The sequence below is a fragment of the Tasmannia lanceolata genome, unplaced genomic scaffold, assembly GCF_043159265.1.
Source record: "Tasmannia lanceolata isolate RefF3 unplaced genomic scaffold, GAP_Taslan_0.1 ptg000020l, whole genome shotgun sequence".
Lineage (NCBI taxonomy): Eukaryota > Viridiplantae > Streptophyta > Magnoliopsida > Canellales > Winteraceae > Tasmannia > Tasmannia lanceolata.
Window position 1 is genome coordinate 8,024,585 of NW_027518697.1, and position 21,797 is coordinate 8,046,381.

General features: G+C 37.7%; 2 protein-coding genes and 1 long non-coding RNA gene across 4 annotated transcripts; 2 read left to right on the forward strand and 1 right to left on the reverse strand.

The window, feature by feature from the left end:
* The first annotated feature begins 1,530 nt into the window (after positions 1-1,530).
* LOC143854495 (uncharacterized) lies at positions 1,531-4,698 on the forward strand. Of its 2 annotated transcripts, none has more exons than XR_013237534.1 (4): positions 1,531-1,662; positions 3,286-3,410; positions 3,574-3,699; positions 4,228-4,698. It is a non-coding gene; the product is annotated as an uncharacterized LOC143854495 (long non-coding RNA). The 2 variants fall into 2 exon arrangements; XR_013237535.1 differs by having other exon boundaries at positions 1,536-1,662; positions 2,714-3,410.
* LOC143854494 (vesicle-associated membrane protein 722-like) lies at positions 3,055-7,403 on the reverse strand. The gene is made up of 5 exons (XM_077364494.1): positions 7,081-7,403; positions 5,095-5,236; positions 4,824-4,944; positions 3,597-3,659; positions 3,055-3,422 (listed from the first exon to the last, which is right to left on the reverse strand). Exons 1-5 carry the CDS (start codon positions 7,268-7,270, stop codon positions 3,273-3,275), a joined length of 666 nt encoding a protein of 221 aa, XP_077220609.1. The 5' UTR covers positions 7,271-7,403; the 3' UTR covers positions 3,055-3,272.
* A 2,665-nt stretch (positions 7,404-10,068) lies between these two features.
* On the forward strand, positions 10,069-20,531 carry LOC143854599 (porphobilinogen deaminase, chloroplastic-like). The gene is made up of 5 exons (XM_077364641.1): positions 10,069-10,402; positions 16,494-16,899; positions 18,177-18,380; positions 19,544-19,721; positions 20,068-20,531. Exons 1-5 carry the CDS (start codon positions 10,185-10,187, stop codon positions 20,178-20,180), a joined length of 1,119 nt encoding a protein of 372 aa, XP_077220756.1. The 5' UTR covers positions 10,069-10,184; the 3' UTR covers positions 20,181-20,531.
* The last annotated feature ends 1,266 nt before the right edge of the window (positions 20,532-21,797 follow it).

Here is a 21,797-nt window from a genome sequence, read left to right on the forward strand (position 1 = left end):
GGTTTCTTAGCTTCGAAGACGATGGAGGCGGAAGAAACCCTTGTGCGATTGAAGGAGGAGGAAAACCCTTGCAGTAGGAGGAGAAGAAACCCTTTTTCGTAAATCAGTTGGTATGGGAAGGAGGAGCCGACTCAAAAACGAAAACCCAAAGTCGTAATTTTTTTTCCGTTCCCGCACGGGCCCACATATAACGTCAAATGGGAGGGTTTTTAATGCTTTTGCGCAGGTAACTTACCTGAGGTATTGTGCAGAAACTCTTTTCCATATATATATATATATATATATATATATATATATATATATATATATATATATTAGTTTGCGAGCAAATGATAATAAAGCCCCCTTTTAATAAAGGGGTTTAAGAGTATCAATTGATGTGGGCCATACACATGTCATTGTGATTGCTGCCCATCTAGAGGTGCTTTGGAAACAGGGACACGGACCTTCCCTTATTTTTCTACTCAATATTTTCTTTAAACCTTTCATTCTCAAACCAAAGGCTGAGATAGTCCAATAACCATGATTTTTGGGGTATGGTCCACCCAAATGATTCCACGGTACTCATGGGCTCTTGTGGATAGAGCCTAGCGACTTATCTATCATCAAGCAACGGGGCCTTTCGAATTTAACTAAGATGTTAGGGTGTTGGCCACATGACCTCAAATTTAACGAAGATTTTAGAATTTCATAGACAGAGATGTTAGGGTGATGGCCGCATGACCTCAAATTTATGTTTAACTTTGAGTCTAATACTTAATTTTTTTTAGTCTATTATTCAGTTTTAGATTCACAATCAGTTCACATAATCTAAACAAACAGGGCCTAAATATGCAATCTTCAGGCAAATATTTGTCCTTCCTTTTATAATCTCAGTAAAACTTTGAAACATATATGACGCTGGATCTGTGATCTAAGATGTTACGGTCCTAAGTGGGGGCCTGCCTAGGTATGGGACTGGGTCGGACCTGGCTAAACCTTGCCTAACGCTTTGTCATTTGTGACGTCAAATCACTTTATAGTGGGGAAGGGGGGGGGGGGGACATGCGTAATGCAGGGGTGAAAATATCATCTCCCTTCCATTAATGTTACGTTCTTTCAGTGCTGTAATTAATACAGTTCTGGAACGTGGATCCAATTGTAGCGCCTTGTGGCTTTTTTCAAGGCACCCTTCGCTTTAGCATTCGTCATTTTAATAGAGGAATGCTAAACTGAAGGGCACCCTTCTAGAAATCAGATGAAAGGGTGCGCCCATTGGTTGAATACTACCATAGTGCACTTAGGGCAGGGGGCTTAGTCGGGAAGGATTTGCGCGACCTTTGCGTGACTTGAAGAGTAAAACATTAGTGGCGCGTGACTTTTCAGAGGAATTTCAAAATAACCCGTTAGTCGCAAATCCGCGTACTTTAGCGGACGGGACCTTAGAGTTCACGTTACGAGTAAAAACAAGCGAGAAAATGTCACGCTTGAACAGGTGTTATTTTAAAAAGTCCGCGTCAATCGTGTGAGTCGATCTTCCCCCTCCAATATTTTTAGTTTTTTTCTCTCTCTCTCTCTCTCTCTTTCTCTCCCCTTGTTGTGGGCATTTCACTCCCACCACCAACTCACCGTTTTCTTCTTCTTCTTCGATTTCTCTCTCTTGAAGTGGAGGGGCGTTCTGAGGTAAATCCAGCTTCTTTATTTTTTCTTTTCCTTCTTCTATATGATCCAAGATAGGTTTTGGGTTTTAGATTTTCTATATCCTTAGATTTTAGATTTTAGACCTCTGATTTTAGGGTTTTACACCTCTGATTTTAACCCCATCACCTTACAATAGAATCAGTACAATATCTCTTTTCAGGTACGATCTATGTGCTTTGCATTTTTCTTTTTTCTTTTTATTATGCATTGCGATGGATTTGGACTCTGAGGTTGCAGATCTAGGGTTTGTCTTGAGTGTGTTTCTAATACCTAGATCTGGAAGCTAGCATTCCACTTCCATTTCGAACTTCTTCTCCACATGTTAGAACCAGAAGGGGCATAGAGTGTTTGTTGAAATGCCTAAATGGGTTATGGTTGAGGATTGGAGAATGCAGGCTTGAATTTATTCATTGGAAACTGGTTAAGAATCGTAGAACTCCTAAAGCTATATGAAAAGCCCCATTTACTTGTCCATTTTTGGGTGCTCTGAGTTCATCATTAGATTCACATCCATTTAATGAAATCTGGCTATGAATCCACCTCTATTGTTTCCAATACATGAACCACAGACTTTGTAACGATGATTTCTCTACCGGCTTGGTCTTGCTTTTGAACCTCATAGTATATATAGTAAAATGAATTACACATTGAAGATGATGCAATTCATAGATTATATCCTGCTATAAATCTTTATTTATAGTAAAAATGTTGTAGACCTTGTTGGCATTCTTGAGCAAAATGTCTTTACCAGAACCACCTCATTTGTTTGATGGTCATGAAATTTGTAATATAATGAATATTAAAAGGTATTTTCAAGACATGAGACCAAATTGGAGACAAAATCTCAGCTAACCATTTTTTTTTTAGCTGTGTTTAGAAAACATTGGGATAGACATATGTTCATTAAAACATTGGTATAATCTACGTTCTTTTGGTATCTTAACTAACCATGTATTTTTTGCTGTGTTTAGAAGACAATGAGATAGACTTGTTAGATGCTCAATTTTTTTTTCTATTGCCTTTGTTATCACAGGTACCATGTCTATTTCAGGATCAACCAATTGTTTATCTGAAGAGGACTATAGAAAGATTAGAATTATGGGCCATGCAGCCATTCTCATGGCATCGTTTTCTCTTCACTCTCATCGTCCTACTCTAAGCCGCCGTCCAATTAGTTCAGATGGATATGTATATCTTATGAATAAACTAGAGGGACCACCAAATGAATTTCGTGAAATGTATAGGATGGGAGGCGCCCTTTCATCCTATTTCTGCAAGGGTGCCCCTGAGTTTAGCGTTCCTATTTTAAAAATAGCAAAATTACCCACAAGAGGTTTATCTATAACATTTTTGACATAAGTTCTTTTTTAATCCGTTTTTATACTGCACCTTTTTGAACCAATAGCAAATTAAACCAGAAATTTCCCCTCGCATTGTTTGTACAACCATTTTTTGAATCAATTAGCATTGCTCACACATGCCAGCAAGAAAACAATTTCATGAATATATTTCACATATTACATAGATTTTGTACTTGTATCAACACAAACAAATTTCTACACTATACATCCCAACATTCTTGTGATTGATGTTCACTTTCCACAGTTGAAGCCGCCACAAACTGACAATACTATGATCAGAATCAATGCAACCAAAATCCCCAAAACAATCAACTTCATCTTCATGTTCTGCAACCAAAACTTTCTCCGCAGTTGGTTTCCCGTTTCACGGTATGTTTGTGCCTGTAATTAAGCCAGGATAGCCAATTAACTAAAGCTGTAGATCAAGAGAACATTGATTCCAATTCTAATTCTGAAGATAGCTTTGATGTATTAATTGTCTCAGTTTCCTTTTTTTCAATTTCATTAACACAATTCTATTTTGTGTCCCCAGAAAGAGAGAGAACAAACACATACCCCGTTCCTGAGTTCATCAGTTTTGACTACAAGAACCTCAATATTCCCACCTCGTTCCAGAGCCTGCAGAATCCATCCAAATGAAATTCTAAATATGAGTGAGGTATTTTGTATAAAGTAATATTTCGACCCATCACTGAGACTAAGACTGAAATGAAATTCACATGGACTATTTCGACCGGACACTAAGACTGAAACGAAATTCACATGGAGTCATTTTTTACAGGATTTTGCTGAAATTTCAGAAATTTCCAATGAAATTTTAGAGAAACCAAAATCTTTCCACGAAAATTACAAGATTTCGGCTGAAATTTCTACCGAAACCGAATATTTCGATTTCCATTGTGGCTGAAACCAAAACCGAAATTTAAAACCTTGAATAAATCTACATGTTGAACAAATGAAAATTGGATGATTAACGGATTTAGTCAAGATGGGTAATACATCTAAGAAACTATTCCACCTGACTTACTCCCCCTTGATCTGGGAATAACAACATGAACTAAATCTAAATATTCTATCCAACACATACAAAAACTGTAGATGCTGGTATTTGTTTTGTTGGGGGTGTTGTGGGTGCTAGAGGATCGACACCAAATTTATTTTCATTTTTATTTTTATTCTTTGGTAGGTAAGCTGGTATTGAACCTTCAACTTCAAGGTATTCAAGAGAAGCATCAAGATGAAACCAACAAAGGAAGAGTCTCAGAAAGGTACCCAACCAACTCAACATTGATTCCAAAGAAACAAGGTGCCAAGGTGTATGGAGGACAAAGAACAGGACAAATGGGAGAAAAGTTCCAGTATCTAATCAGTTCTTCTAAATAAATTACGATTCAATGAATCAATTAGAGAAAACATTAAAAACGCCTTTCTGCACAATAATGGAATGAAGCTTTGCATGATCTTCAATTAATTTTTGAAAAAAAAAAATTGATTTTTTTCCAATTTCATCAAAGAATTGCCTCGATATATCTATCGCTTATAGGAACTTTATATTAGAACAAGGACTGTATTTCCGAATTCGATTAATGCAGAAGAGATATGCACACCATCAATTTTGTAAAGAAACTTCAAAATCTAAAATGCTCTGCCTCATCCAAGTAACAAGTGCACAGCCAAATTTCTCAGGCAGAAAAAATTACATTCCGACAAAAATATAGCACCACTAGCAATTTAATGGAAATCAAGATAGTTGGGAGTTAGATATGAATCATCAACACATACCTGTTTAATGTTCTCATTCATAACACCTTTAACTTCTGAAACCTGGGCCTTCACTTTTTCAAGCTTACTTATCTCATCTGGGTGATCAGCACAATACTGCATATGCTCCTTTAGTTTATGCCTGCAATACCAAGATGTAATTTGGTATCAGGCAATAAAATAAGTGAATACAATCCAATCCTGTCTTTCATTATCTAGTGCTGACAAGCATTACTTGAATTGGGGTCGGGATACCCTATGTCATCAAAAGGATAATAAAAAAAAGAATTACTTAAATTCCTTGTTGAGGCTGTTAGCACCAGCTGCTGCTGCCTTTCCACCCCCATATCTCGATATAAAGTCATTCTTGACACGCTCCAAAAAAGCCATGGGGATTTCCCTTCCAACCGATTCATCGGCAACTACACAATATGCTGATATTCACCAAAAATAAAGAAGTAAATAAAAATAATAGTTAATAAAGAAACCATGTAATTCTGACCATGCACAAATTTCATATTTGCATGATGATTGCCACTAGACAACAATAATCAATATCGAAGTAACTACCCCACTAGGCTTGCTATCATTGAAAATATTGCTATAGCTCCTGTGATGATACTAGGTATTGATTATAAAGTGAGAGTATTACGTGCCTAATTGGCCGTAACGCAAATAAGCAAAAACAAAATAGAAAAGACGGGGAGAGAGGTTGATTCAAGGCAACAGACCTCCTAATGGCTCGATTCGAGAGGAACCATGATTCTCCTAGAACAAAGTCTCCTTTGTGCTCTAAAATTCTTCTCTTTTATTTTCATTAACATAAACTTCTTAAATACAAGAATGAAGGTAGTGCCACATAACTACCCCATTAACCCACTTACATAACACATAACAAGTAACCAACACCCAATAACAAGACACATCTTCAACAACTAACTCCCACTACCCTAACACCATAGCTAACGCCCATAACTCTAAAACACATCCCCACTACTAGACAATAATTAGATTATAACTACCCATATGCACCCTAGTTATATGCACATAACAGAGAGGAGGGAATGTGGTTCTAAAGCTGGATATGGCCAAGGCTTACAGTAGAATCAAATGGGAATTTATTCTTAAAGTTTTGGAAAAGCTTGGCTTTAGCTTACCTTAGAAAAATATGAATAACAGGAAGTTAGATAATTGATGGTTTTCAATTATGATAAATGGTGAAGTGAAATGGTATTTCAAATTGACCAGAGGCATTAGACAATGTGATCCTCTCTCCCCTTACTCATAATTGCTAAAGAGCTTCTGAATAGAGGATTAGGGTTGGTTTTTAAAGCGGAAAGGCTTAATTTTGGCACTTATCTAGAGGGTGTATGCTGACATCGCATTGCCTATTTGCTCATGATACCATTATATTTTTGAATGATGCTAAAAGATCCTCGAGCAATGCCATTTAATTCTTGTCTAATTATGAAATAGCCTCGGGGCAATTCATACACTAGGAGAAAAGTTGCTTTTCTTGCTCAAATAAGATCTCCGAGGCCAAGCGAAATATCATTAAGGCCCTGTTCGTTTAAGATTATGACAACCGAGTGTAACTGCCAAACCGATTATTAGACTCAAAATTATGTTCAAATTTCTGTCCAATAATCAGCTTAGCACCCACAATCGGTTGTCATAATCTTAAATGAACAGGGCCTAAAGCAGCCATGGATTTCAACCCCAAAAAACTTCCTATATAAATTAGAGTTCCACTTTATAAAGGTAGATTGAAATCTGAGTTCTTAGAAAAACTCATCAACAAATGTCACATCAGAGTTGAAGGTTGGGAAGGGAAGCTTTTTTCTCAAGGAGATTTTTATAATATTTTGATAAATAAGAGACAAGTGGGTTGTGCAGAGATACTTTTCTTTGGATAATAAGACAAAGTTTAGTTTTTTTTTTTTTTTTTTTTTAATCTTATTTCCTTGTGGATTCAAGGATTTTTATAAAGGGAGACTGTTCTTCAACAGGTTGAAGATACCATCTTTGCCTTCTTTAATTTACCTCGAAATTAGCAAAACGCATCGAAATTAAAACTAAAAAAAAAACTAATCATGAGACTTTCTTTTTTCACAAGAAACAACTCCCTAAATCACAAACACAATCCAACCTAGTCCGCGCGAAATCGAGAATTCCAGCCTCAATTCAGAGTATAAGAGCTCAAAACATCAAATAAAATAAGATCTGTAATCACTCCAAATTAAAACTAAAAAAAATAAAATAAATCATAAAGACTTACTGAAGCCTTGATCGAGGAGATAGTTGAAGGTACGGCCATCAGACACGTATGTGAACTTTGTGTTGGTATTAGGAAGCTTTTGAAGGAAATCAGCTGCCATGGTAATGAAACTCCCTGAGAATTCCATGAATTCCACAAGAATTACTGTGCCACGAGCAACACAAGAGTATATAAGAGATTTCTGCACCATTTTCTATTGTTTCTATGGATCCTCAGCTTTAAAATTCCTAGAATGTATGAAGCTTTAAAAACCCAGAATGTATAATAAATTGTTCAGAGTAAAATGAAAGGGAATGAAAGAAGAGTTTTAAGGCTTTTGAAATCAACGACTAGAGAAACGTTGGAACGTTCTTTGTTTCACCGTCGACATTTAAATAACGATTTTTTGAAGTTTTCTCCGCGGTTTGGAATTAAACAAATGGCCCTGGTTGTAGCTGAATTATCGATACTGCCATTACCTAGTCCTACCCATCGCATTCGTACCGGAATCGGAATGGACATTATAGTTTGATTTCTATAGATGATTTCTTGGTGGGCCCCACTTGAGAAAATTTATATTGGTGCACGTGCAGCCCCAGGGCCCACTTTGTTTGGGTGATCCGGACCATTCATTTGTTGGGCCCTGATGTAGATAGATCACAATCGTGTTGCTAAAAATATCAGATCAGTTTGAGAGAGAGAGATAGATCTAACGTTTGGGTCATTAGGGTGGCCGATTATGCAACTTAATATCTATTCTATAGTTATTTGTAGTTATGTTTTGAATTTCAAATTCATATGGTTTTAGTAGTTTTGCACATGTATTTCATGTAAAAACCTCTAAATATATTACAAAGGCACCAGAACATTAATGGATTTTTTCATATTTTTCCTACATTTTAAACTGGGTCGTTTGCAATCGAGATCATTGAACTTGTAGAACATCATGAGGTGACCCACACGATCATGGCCCCTTGCATAACAGACATCTCATGCTAAGATTAAAAAAACAAAATCAATGGTTTAGCTTGTCTTGGTAGAACCATTTCTTTCGAGGTAAAACAAATTTTATGAGCATTTTTAGTGTAAAAATGGGTGTAAATTTTGTTTTTACTCCCAAGAACATGTAATTTCAATCGTTTGTTGACCACATCATGTGCGGCGCATACTATAGATGCTTGTGATGTTACATGTTATAAGATTAAGACATAATTAAGTGATTATATGTGATACATTGACAAATAATCATGACATGCTTAATTTAGGGGAGTGATCAATCGACCCCATATATCTTAAATCGACCCCGTATGTGTCTTTCTCTCTCTAACCCGGAGGAGAGAGAAAGACACATAGGGGGTCGATTTAAGATATTTGGGGGTCGATTTATCACTGCCCTTAATTAATCTTATTTCTATTTCTTTTTATTTAAAAATGTATTCAATCTTTCTTAAAAAATAATTTTCTCCAAAAGATGACTTGTTCAAAACTTCTTGCCTAAGGATAAGAAACTTTAGATATGAACTGATGGGAATGGACATATAAGAGAATATAAAATCGGGTAATGGAGATATCGCCTCCACCTATGTTTTTAATGAGTTTTCAAAGGCGTATCTATGAAGTTTTCGATGAGTTGGAATTCAAAGAGAAGTTTCCAAAATTTTCAATGTTGAACTTTGAATTAGTTCTTTGGTGGACCTTTCCCTGTTTTGCCAGAGTTGAATGAACATTCCAACTGCTCCATAATATAATATGATTTGGTTGATCTAGACCCTCCAATCAGTGGGACCCACCTTAGATTGCAGTAATAGTACTCGGATTCGATGATTCTAAGAATCTAATTTGAGGGTAGATCCTTTAAAAAAAAACATTTTTGTATTTTAATAGTTTGCAAGCAACCGATCCAAACCATCCTTACAAAAATCAATGGCCAAAATTGCCTCCGAAAGGCATAATAAAGCCCCCATTATCACTTGATGTGGGCCCATACACATGGCATTGTCATTTCTGTCCATTTAGAGGGGGTTGGATAGAGGTAGTTACCATGTAGATTGGTATAAGTAGTCAATAGGAGGAAAAATACATTTGATTTACCTGGATTTTACCTCGCAGAATACCGAAAAATCTTTTTCTAGTGTTTTTTGGCTTGAATTTTAGTGCAAGGAGACATGGGTAACATATCAGCAGGCAAGCATTGATTAACCAAGAGACATCACGGGTAGTCTTTATATTTCAATACTTGGCAACCAAACAAAGAATTTTGCTGATGTGACACCCAAATGCCAAGCAAAACCACTAAGTCACCATGTCTTTTGTGCTCCCTACAACCTTTCGGTGTGTTTTTAGATTGATCGTTGGAATCGGTTATCATAATCTGATTCTAATTATGGTAGTTAAAAAAAACAGGAATGGAATCAAGTGGGGAGAATTGACACGGAGGTGGAGTTAGAGGGGGAGAAAAAATAGGAATCAGGATGGAATTCAAATTCCACGCCAATCATAATGGAATTTTTATTAGAATTCTATTGAATTAAAATTTTGGGAAATGATATCAACACAACCATGTCTTAATAATTACACTAACTCATCTTGTCTTTTATTATATAAAGAGCTGTCAAAGGTTATTACAGTTCCCAAAAACCTTCAACAAGCCAATTTAAAAGAAAAGACAAGCTGATTTTTTTGCAATTATTAAAACAAGGTTGTGCTGATATCATATCCCAAAATTGTTTATTTTTATTGAATGGGAAGTGGATAATGTCAGGGATTGACCATTCTGTAAAAAAAGGTTTTACAAACATAATTCATATTTGGGAAATGTTATCAGCACTACTATATTTTGATGATGGCACTTTCACTTTATTAAAAGTACGGTATAGCCCGCACCATAGGATGATCCAAACCGTCGACTGCATGGGCCACAGCCTAAATAGGTTGTGCCCCAAGAATTATTTCCATCGCGGAACATACCATATTTTTAATAAAGGGAGGAGTGTGATAATCAATATGTTTGTAAGACCTTTTTTTACCGCATGGTCAATCCCCTGACATTATCCGCTCGCAAGTCGCCATTCAAATAATCCTCAAGAAACAAAATGCATCAAATAGAACCCTAAATTTCACCTGCAATGGAGAAGATCACCCTGAAACCCACCTTCCACCCTCTCTTTTCTTCTCCTTCTAACATGAACTTTGGGTCCATTTCCTCACTTGGGTTCCCTCCCCCATCTCTCAAAACCTCAGCCCCCTCTCATTCCAGAAAGCTTCTGGTAACAAGAGCTGCTGTTGCTGTTGAGCAGGAGTTACAAACAAAGCTCTCTCTTATAAAAATAGGCACAAGAGGGAGGTATGTTTCCCCTTAATTCAAAATTATTCTGGGTTTTAATGGTTTGAAATTTTGCTCTTTATTTTTCATGGGTTTGGTTGTTGAAGTTAGATTTTTCTTCATTTAGCTCATTTACAAGGTTATTTCTGCTCTGGGTATTTGTTCTTTCTCATGGGATTGGTTGTTGTAGTTTGATTTTGCTTTCTTTTAACCTTTGATTAGATCATTGCTGTTCTGGGTATCTCGTGTGTATTAGATCATTGCTTAATTTTTTATCTATGTTTTTTTATCTATTAACTACAATGTATAGATGAAACCTAAAATTTAGCTCCATTGGTTCTTTTATTATGGTAATCTCTTATTTTCTTATGGATTTTGTTGTTTTACTTAGATTTTGCTTTATCTAGCACTTTTATGGGCTTGCTGCTCTTCTTTTACATCATAGTTTTCTTATGGCTTGGTAGCTTTAGGAAGCTTGCTTCATTGATTATTTCCTGAGGTTATTTCCATTTTGGTTATCTCTTCTTTTCTTAGTGGGTTAGGAAGTTTTAGTTAGAGTTTGCTTCAGAATGTGTTAATTGTTGATTCCGACACTGGCTTCTAGCAGTTCAGATCTTTTATTATTCTTTGCTATTGTTGGTTTCACGCCTTCCAAATTTTGGGTTTCATCTATACAGTGCAGTTAATATTTAATAAATTTGATTTGGGAAAAAGATGACTGGACTGTCTTGTATTGCCTCTATATATAGATTACAAAGAAGATCCCCATATCTTTGAGATATTAATTGGGGAAAGGAAAAAGGAAACTGAATATTTACAGCTCTATAAAAACATGTGCTAAATAAGTTGGGTTGGCTTTCTTGCCTAATACACATTTAAGAGAACGTTACAAATCTTCCATGATATTCTTGCCTAATACTCCCCCTCAAGTTGGAGAGTGAATATCTTGAACACCCAACTTGCGAATAAGCTCATGAAAATGGGCAGCACCAATTGGTTTGGTTAAGATATCCAAGGCTGTAGTTTAGTCGAAACATGAGCAGGACGAATAATGGCAGCTTGAATTTTCTCACGAATAATATGACAATCAATCTCGATGTGCTTGGTACGTTCGTGAAAGACTGGATTAGCAGCGATGTGAAGCGCCGCTTTGTTGTCACAAAATAACAAAGCCGGTTGGGGGTGTGGAACGCGTAAGTCACGAAGAAGATAGAGTAGGCAAGTAATCTCACAACATGTGGTGGCCATTGCACGGTATTCGGCCTCTGCAGATGAACGTGATATTGTATTCTGTTTCTTTGACTTCCATGATATCAGTGAGAAGCCAAGCATGATGCAATATCCAGTAACCGATCGACGACTCTCCTTGCAACTGGCCCAATCGGAATCACAAAACGCCCGTAACTGAAGGGGACTAGTAGATGGTAACATGATGCCTTGCCCTGGCGATTGTTTAAGATAACGAAGCAATCGATAAGCAGCGTCAAGGTGTGGTTGTCAGGGTTTGTCGAGGAACCGACTTAGAACTTGGACAGAGAATGCGATATCAGGACGTGTGATGGTGAGGTAAATCAAGCGGCCAATGAGACGACGATAGCTGGATGGGTTGGACAAGGGTTCACCGTCTGTCTTTGTGAGTTTAAGATGTTGCTCCATGGGAAAAGCAGCGGGTCGCGAACCGAGGAATCCTGTCTCCTCTAAAATTTCAAGTGCATACTTTTGTTGGGATAAGTAAATTCCACTCTTAGAGCGAGCCACTTCAAGTCCCAAAAAATATTTGAGGGGGCCAAGATCCTTCAATTTGAAACGGCTATGTAGGAAATCTTTGAATTCGGTGATATGTGAAATATTGTTGCCTGCAATAATAATATCATCCACATATACAAGCACTGCAGTAAATTGAGTAGGAGTGGAGCGTATGAAGAGCGAATAGTCGGCCTTTGATTGGAGGAAACCTGCATCTAATAAGGCAGCCGAAAACTTAGTAAACTACTGGCGAGATGCCTGTTTCAAGCCATATAAAGATTTGTTAAGCTTGTACACGAGTCTCCCCCTGACGAGAAAATCCAGGAGGAATTTTCATATAAACGTCTTCCTTTAAATCACCATGTAAGAAGGCGTTATTAACATCCAATTGATGTAGATGCCACTGTTGAATTGCAGCAACGGCCAAGAGAACGCGGACGATTGTCAATTTTGCAACAGGAGCGAATGTTTCACCGTAATCTAAACCTTCCTTTTGGCTATAGCCTTTGGCAACTAGGCACACTTTGTATCTTTCAACGGAACCATCAGAATTATACTTTATTTTGTATATCCACTTGCAACCAATAGGTTGCTTATCTGGAGGGAGAGATGTGAGGGTCCAAGTATTGTTGGCCTCAAGAGCACCAATCTCCATGGCCATAGCTTTACACCAATTTGGATCTTGAATAGCCTGCTAGAAAGATTGAGGTTCTGCAACAGAGGAAATGGCTATAGAAAAGGCACGATGAGCCGGAGAAAGATTATGATAAGATAAGAAATGCGATAAAGGATAGAGAGTGCTTACTTTGGCACCTGTCGTTGAAGCATGTGACGAATTGGGGAGAGGTTGCACGGCCAAACCACAATGATAGTCCTTAAGATAGGAAGGAGGTTTGGAAAGGCGAGTAGATTGCCTTTGTTGAGTTGGGAGAGGTGGTGGAGGTGACAAAGCTAACGGCATGGATGATGAGTCCAATGCGTGGGAGGGTGAAGAAGAGTTATTGACAGGATGGGAAGGTGTTGACACTCGGTATGATCTTCAATGGTACAGGTAGAACGGTGGATGAAGAAGAATTGGAATGCATCTCATGAAAGGGAAATATATCCTCATGGAAAATAACATCACGAGAAACGAACATGGAGTGATTTTCTAGATCATACACTTTGTATCCCTTTTGTCCATGTGGATATCCAAGAAAGATACATCGTTTTGCACGTGGATCAAATTTTGTGCGTCCAAAGGCAAGAGTGGAAGCATAACATAGGCAACCAGAAAATTTTAAATGAGAATAGGGTGGCTTAGTTTTGAACAATATTTCCTAGGGAGTTTTTCCTGAAAGAACAACCGAGGGGGTTCGATTAATTAAATATGTTGCAGTTAAAATACATTCGCCCCAAAATTTGATAGGTAAGTGAGCTTGAAAGCGCAATGCTCGTGCAACATTGAGGATGTGGCGGTGTTTGCGCTCCACTACCCCATTTTGCTGTGGAGTTGCAACACAACTATGTTGATGTATAATCCCATTCTCGTGAAAGAAAGATTGCATATCAAACTGTAGCCCATTATCAGTCCGAATTTTTTATACTTTTAGATTAAATTGAGTCGCAACTAATTTAATGAAGGACTGAAGAAGAAACCGAGTTTCAGATAGACCCATGTAGCACGGGTAAAATCATCAACAATAGTGAGAAAATATCGTGCCCCAGTAAGCGATTTAGTGTGATACCCTCCCCATATGTCACAATGAATTGATTCAAAAGGATTCATTGTAGTTATATTACTTAATGGAAATGACAAAGGAGATTGTTTTGCAAGTGGGCAAACTGAACAATGATTAATATCAGAAATATGAATATCAGAAACATCTTGTGAAAGCATGTTTAAACACTTATTGGATAAATGTCCTAAACGCTGATGCCAAAGATCTGTTGTGGAAACAGAACCAACTGAACATGGGGAAGCGCTCGAACCCGAGAAATGGTATAAGCCGTCCCGCTCTCTACCCGCTCCAATCATCATCTTCGAAGACAGGTCCTGGATAAGGCAAGAACCCGATGAGAAAATTAGTGAATAATTTGATCCATGAGTAAGTTTACTGACCGAAATGAGATTAAAGTTAAAAGAAGGAACACATAGGACATTTTGAAGAATCAAGAAAGGAGTTAATTTAACTGTGCCAATGTGTGTAACAGGAGCTTGACTTCCATCTGGAAGTTTAACAGTGGTGGTGCCAACAGAAGTAATGGAAGTAAGAAGAGATGTAGAGCTGACCATATGATCGGTAGCCCCACTATCAATGATCCATGGTATATGCCGAGAAGATAGGCTTAGAGATACACCTGATAAAGTAGTAGTAGGGTGGCTGCTACCTGCTTGATTCGCCATTGCTTGTGGCTTATTGATTAGAGTCCGCAATTGTTGGCATTCATCATTGGTGAAAGGGAAGGTAGAAATATGTGAGTCTGAGTTCACCTTCTCACATGCCGATGCTGCAACATTTGGTATATTTTCCTTGTGCAAAGGATGATTGGGAGGATAACCATTAAGGCGATAGCATCGATTGATCGTATGACCGACCCAACCACAATGATCACATGTTGGTCTCTCTCGTTTTCCTCCTTTACTAACTTTTTTGAAAGATTTCCGATGGTCGCGTTGATCCCTACTTGAGTTTTGATTAAAGCCATGTTTGGTTGTTAAGGCTGCAGATTCAGAAACATGTGGGTCTGTGGCAAATACATCACGTTGCCTCTCTTCTTGTAATACAAGAGAGAACACCCTATTAATGGAAGACAAAGGATCCATGAGTAATCTCTGTGCACGGACAGCACTATAGGATTCATTTAATCCCATTAAGAATTGCATTGTTTTCTCTCGCTGATGAAATTCAGTCCAGGATTTTAGAGCATTACAAGAGCAAGGAGGAAGGGGACAATGAGACGAAAGTTCGTCCCAATAGCTTTTTAAATGAGTAAAATAAACAGCCACAGACTTTTGCTCTTGATGCAGTGAAATAATATCTCTCTTTATTTGAAAAATGCGAGGCGCATTAACTTGAGAGAAACGTTCCTTGAGATCAGTTCATACCTCATATGCAGTTTCAGCATAGATGATGCTAGATGCAAGCTCTTTCGACAAGGAGTTGAGAATCCAAGAATTTACCATGTTATTGCAACGTTTTCTCCTGTTAATGGTTGGGAGACAAACATAATGCCAGGATTGTCACTATGATGTAAGTAGAGTGGGCTGTTGGGATTATCATGTTTGCTAGAACTATTGGAGGCATTGCTGGGGTTCTCCATGCTGAGAATGGACAAGGAAAAGAAGACGGTGGAATGACCGTATAGAGTATTTTAGATACGAAAAGACGCAGACTGGACAGATCTAAAATGGGCTACACCGATATGGGTTGCAGCAGTGTATCAAATAAAGAGCAGAAGATATGGCTGCGAAAAGAGATAGATCATTTGACAAAAAAATGGCTGAACTGAACTGGGTTTTTAATAGCAAAGAAATGGATGAACCGAACTGGGTTGTTATGCTATGCAGACAAAGAAATGAAGAGTGGATGCACCGAACTGAGTGCAAGACTGATTGCACCAAATTGGGTTGCAAGAGTCTCCAGGCCAAGAAAAGAAGCAAAGAGAGCTTTACTGCTTTGATACCATAATAAATTTGATTTGGGAAAAAGATGACTGGACCGTCTTGTATTGCCTCTATATATAGATTACAAAGAAGATCCCCATATCTTTTTTATATTAATTGGGGAAAGGAAAAAGGAAACTGAATATTTACAGCTCTATAAAAACATGTGCTAAATAAGTTGGGTTGGCTTTCTTGCCTAATACACATTTAAGAGAACGTTACAAATCTTCCATGATATTTTTGCCTAATAATATTCGAAGATTTGAAACTGAAAAATGGGCTTTTGAAAAATTGGATTTTAAGGTCATTCATTCTTTCTATTTAAACATTTTGAGGAAGAAATTCAGTAGCTTAGGAATAGGTGTAAAGAGGAAATAAAATGGGGCGCCGATTTGGCTTTAACATAATTTCGCTTTGGTTGGAATGCTGAAGATGGGTTTTATGGTGGCATTGTTTGGTTGGCATGGGCTTTTAAATTCAGCGGTGGGAACATAAATGTGAATTCTTTACAATTGTTTCTGTAAGAGCAGTATCGTTACTTTCACTCATCATTAGTTTGTTAGTTTTGTGGAATGATCGGTATGGATATTTTGTATCTAGAAGTATATAAGAATCCACAATTCTTTTTATAAGCATGTGATTATTTTTCTTGTAATAGATGCTTGAATTTGTAAATCGTCTGGTCGATGATATTCCTTCCCCTGTCTATTTGTAGGACAGTCCACTAGCACTTGCCCAGGCTTATGAGACACGGGACAAGCTCATTTCAACACATTCAGAGCTAGCTGAAGAAGGAGCTATTGAAATTATTATTATTAAAACAACAGGGGATAAAATACTAAATCAGCCATTAGCAGATATAGGCGGGAAAGGCCTCTTTACAAAAGAGATAGATGAGGCACTCTTGGATGGTACAATTGATATTGCTGTTCATTCGATGAAGGATGTGCCTACGTATTTCCCAGATGGCATGATTTTACCATGTAACCTTCCTCGAGAGGATGTGCGGGATGCATTTATTTCCTTGAGTGTGGCTTCTCTAGCTGAGCTTCCAGCTGGAAGCATTATTGGTAGTGCTTCCCTCCGTAGACAATCTCAAATACTCTACAGATATCCATCACTCAAAGTAAGAGCATAATTTGATTTTATACAGTACTTGCTTACTTGCTACATTTTGGTAGGAAAGGCGTATTTATAAAGATTGAAACCATGGCGATTGAAGCATATTATAGAAATTCAACATGTCTATGAATGGTAAATGCATGTAGTCTTGGGATCATCCTATGGAGTGGGCCATTCGGTACTTTTTGAAAAATAAGGGTTTGTATGGCCACCCATCATATAATTTCTCCTGAATCACGTATGCTATGAAAAATCATTGAAGTGGATCCCAGCAAGGTGATTCTCTCTCATGAATAACAGTTTCTCACCTCTTTCTTAGCTCGTGTCTGGGCACCAACTCTGGATCAGGAACAATCCCTTCTCTAGTCCTTATGTATATTTTAGTAACTCTGGATGTTCTAATGGTTGAGGTTCTACTGAATCAACATAAATCTTTATTTTGACATTTGGATCACCGAGATTTTGTTCTGAATCACTCAACATCGGAATGTATTGTTTTGGGCTTCTGATATGTATCTGTGAGTGTTTGGGGGGCGGTGAGGATTTAGAGGATCTGTATCTGGTCAGTCCAATTCAGGCCACAGATCAAATGGAGTGACTTTTTGTGTATATACATTAGCGTAAATGTTCTCTACTTATTTATTTTCTTTGTTGTTAAGGAGATTAATTGGGGTTGTTTGGAGTCTTTTTATAAAGATTGCTTGCTGAGAAGATCAATTTGGTTACTTTGGAATGAACTGGGATGCTATAAATTAGCGTTCTTTGTTTGAGTGAGCAGTCAAATGGCCAAGAAAAACCATCTTTTAACTCAATTTACTTTGACATACCTTCCCAGATAGCTGAGTAGTTTCAATCAGTAAGATGCGACTAAAGTCCTCGTTCTTGACATATTGAGCTTTCATGAGTTTTTTCATTGGGCTGTCTTCAGTCAGACTTTGAGGCCAACTTTGTTCTTCTTGTCTTTTAGTTAGTCGTCCGTATTCACATTTGGGTCAGCAAATGTACTACCAGCTGACCCAAGACGTTTTAACTTTTAATTCCCCCTCATTTAAGTGAAGACTATTTCTATTAAGTTTTTCAAAGTACATTATGATAAATAGAGGATGGGCTAAAAAATATTTTGGTAGACAGGAAGGCTATTCTGGCCAAGTTAATAAACTGGAGGCCCCCACTAGTCACTCTGCTTTCGTATCTTATGCATATTTTCTATAGCCTTTATTTAATTTATTTAATTCAATTATCATGCAAAAAAAACTATTTAATTCAATTCTCTTATTGCAGGTAGTCAACTTCAGAGGCAATGTTCAGACACGGCTGCGAAAGCTTAGTGAAGGGGAGGTCCAAGCAACTTTATTGGCATTGGCAGGGCTGAAGCGCCTTGATATGACTGAGAATGTCACTGCTATTCTTTCAGTTGATGAAATGATTCCAGCAATTGCTCAAGGAGCTATTGGCATAGCTTGTAGAAGCAATGATGATAAGATGGTATGTCTTACATAATCCATTGCAGTGTCACGTAAATTGATTAGATGTGAAAGTAAGAGGTAGAAATGAGTTCACATTGGTCGTATATTTAAAGCATTCATATGCATGACTTACAAGTTGAGACAAATTTGAAATACAAAGCACCCTTTGCAACTCAACCTGACCACCACTTAAAGAATGGGTGTCTGAAATATCCTCAAATTCTTCAAACTACCTTAAAATTTATGTAATATAGATTCATGAGTGCAGTACAATTAATGCCACATGACTAGATTAGCATAGTTATCAGGTATATGTGGTTGTGAAACTGTAGGTGACATGATAATCTACGTCAACGAACCATATGGAATCATGGTGACCAAAGGTACAAAAACCAAACCAAGCATAACAAAGGAATTGAGCCAATTTCACTAGCAGCCAGCCATGAGCTCCATGAGCGTACTAATGAACCAGGTAACTTTGGATGAAATAGTGAGATGTATAAAAGGCATCATGGTGGAAAAGTGCCAAAGCTGATGGGCCTTCGGAGTGAATTGGAATATCTCAGGTTTGAATAAAGCTTCTGAAGAAACACCTGGAGCATTGTGACCAAAGAGTCCTGATGGCTGTGCTGGAGTCTGTCTATAGTCACAAATATCTCCAATATTTTTTAAAATATGACGATCTTTTGTGTTTTGATAAAACAACAAAATCCCGAAATCTTCATATTTTATTATATTGCGAAAATATCACGATAAATTCACGATATTATTATTTTTAAATGGAAATTCATGATATTATTTAGGGAATGATATCTGCGCCAAGGTGTTTCGATAAACAAATGCTCCACTTGTTTGTCGTGTAGTATTTAAAGGGAATTCAGAGGATATTACGGTTCTCAAAAAGCTCTTTAAACCCTTTAAATATTACACGACAAACAAGTGGAGCGCATGTTTATTGAAACACTTGGCGCAGATATCATTTCCCTATTATTTATTGTCCTAATTTTGATCTTTCATTTATATTTTATTATAAGTATAAAATATCCTGAGATACACCCTTCTTGGGAAATTTCCAAGACAAATATTTGTGACTATGGGTCTTTCCATATCCAAAAACCATTCCCCACTTCAATTTTGTTCTGATGATTGCTTAAACAGGGCTGGAATTTTTAATTTGTGCAGGCAGACTACATAGCTTCGTTGAATCACGAGGAAACCAGATTAGCTGTTGTATGTGAAAGGGCATTCCTTGAAACCTTGGATGGGTCTTGTCGCACGCCAATTGCAGGCTATGCATATCGTGACAAGGATGGAGACTGCGTTTTTAGAGGCTTGGTTGCTTCTCCAGATGGAACCAAAGGTAATTTTGAGTCTAATAATCAGTTTTGGACTCACAATTGGTTCTCAAAATTCAAAATTCAAAATTCAAAACTCAGATGCAGATTAGTTTAACAAGTATAGTTTTCTCGAGTTTTTATATGGTGCCCGACTGTCATGTACCGTGCTAGTGGTACCGTTCTTGATATTTGATCCAACTGCAGACCACTTTTTAAGAGGCTGCTGTTGGATCAAATATCAAGGATGGTACTTCCATCGTACCACCTACAAGGGACTTGACGGTCGGCCACCATATAAATTCTATAGTTTTCTCTATTATTCTGCAACTGTAATCAATCCATTGAACTGATATTCTTTCTTAATTCCAGTCCTTGAAACTTCAAGAAGAGGTCCATATGCTCTTGAAGATATGATTCTGATGGGAAAGGACGCCGGAAAAGAATTGCTTACTCGGGGTGGTCCTGATTTCTTCAATTGGTAAACGGCCCCAAACAAAGATCGATCCGGCATTGATTTTCATTTTTGTGCGTGCGTGCCACAAGGTTATCCATCCTTTTGAGTTGTAACTTTGTAATTGTTGTTGATGTAATTGTTCAATTTAGGTGTTGATCAGAAAATGTTGTCTTGTTCAAGTTAATTCCAGGGTCCAGTAGTTTACTTTCAAGTAGAGAAAAATTAGCAAAAACATTTTTTTTTCACTAATAGATGAAGACATAAAGTGTTGCAGCTCTACCAACTGAAGAATGAAGAGCTCTAGTCATTTTCATGGTAGTGTTGACAGTATCTGAATAATGAAAAGTTCCTTGGCTTGTTAGAAACTCGTTACTTAAAAGTTGCATTCAAGTGATAAAAAGGGATGGTTTTGGCTGGTTGGATAACTATCTCTTTTCATGGAAAAGAATCTCTCTCTCTCTCTCTCTCTCTCTCTCTCTCTCTCTCTCTCCATATCGTAGTGCCAATTTGATTCTGAAATGCCAAATTTTATGGACAAGTGAAAGAAACTGTTTGTAATGAAGAAAGAACCCAAAGATGGCACACCTAGTGATTCAAGTTTTTTCTTACTGGAAGAAAACTTATTTCTCTCTCATCAGCTCTCCTTGTTGCCACTGAAATATGACCCAAGTTTGAATGTGTCCGAGGTGGAAGCATGCCTTGAGGAGGTAACCTGAGCTTATGAGCAACCGGTCAAGCAACCATGACTCTCTGATGCTTAAGTTAGAACTGGCAACAATAATATGAGCTCTCGGATGAGAACTCTATATCCGACTGAGTGCAAAAGTGATTAAAGTGGTTGGGTGCCATGTGTCCACTCACAATGGGTGGTGAATTTTACACCGACACTCAATCTTGTTTTTCTTGTTTTTGCAATTTATATAATCTCTGTGATAACAACAGGGTTTGTGGGTATTGAAGCTCCTGTTAAATGAAGATATCACAGCTGCACTCTTGCCACTAATAGAGATTCTTACTCTGTTAAATGGAGATATCACAGTTGCATCATTACTAAGAATAGATATTCTTCTCCTTGATTGGATCCTTCCTAAATTTGGTCATTGCATCGACTTTGGATTATTTCCAAAGTCAAGACTAGAATAGTATATTGTGTTATTTATGTTTAGCATATTATTTGATTCATTCTTGTAATCAGGGATTTACAATTTGTATATGTAGATACAATCCCTAAATTGTAGATGACAATAGTTTATAAATAGTGACAGACACCTCAACCAAAAGTTGAGGGGTGAATTACACGGATCTCTCTCTCTCTCTCTCTCTCTCTCTCTCTCAAATTTTTACATGGTATCAGAGGGTGCAATTGGCATAACTATTGCACCTTGAACAAGCCTTAAACCCTCCTGCTTTGGTAAAGGCAGACCCTTCCCTCCACTCAGCTTCCTCTAATCCTCCTGCTTCGGCAGACTCTTCCCCCCACTTGGCTTCCTCTAACCCTCCTGCTTCAGCAGACCCTTCCCTCCACTCAGCTTCCTATAATCCTCCTGCTTCGGCAGACTCTTCCCCCACTTGGCTTCCTCTAACCCTCCTGCTTCAGCCTTCAGCAGACTCTTCCCCCCACTTGGCTTCCTCTAACCCTCATGTT

Bases quoted from the DNA above. Each gene is read 5' to 3' on its own strand.
- LOC143854494 (XM_077364494.1), bottom strand. From the start codon at position 7,270: ATGGTGCAGAAATCTCTTATATACTCTTGTGTTGCTCGTGGCACAGTA. The intron at 4,945-5,094 runs GTAATTCTTTTT...TTGGTATTGCAG, and splicing joins AGCCTCAACAAGGAATTTAA to GCATAAACTAAAGGAGCATA. The intron at 3,423-3,596 runs GTATGTGTTTGT...GCTTAATTACAG, and splicing joins CTGATGAACTCAGGAACGGG to GCACAAACATACCGTGAAAC.
- LOC143854599 (XM_077364641.1), top strand. From the start codon at position 10,185: ATGGAGAAGATCACCCTGAAACCCACCTTCCACCCTCTCTTTTCTTCT. The intron at 18,381-19,543 runs GTATGTCTTACA...TAATTTGTGCAG, and splicing joins GAAGCAATGATGATAAGATG to GCAGACTACATAGCTTCGTT. The intron at 19,722-20,067 runs GTAATTTTGAGT...TCTTAATTCCAG, and splicing joins TTCTCCAGATGGAACCAAAG to TCCTTGAAACTTCAAGAAGA.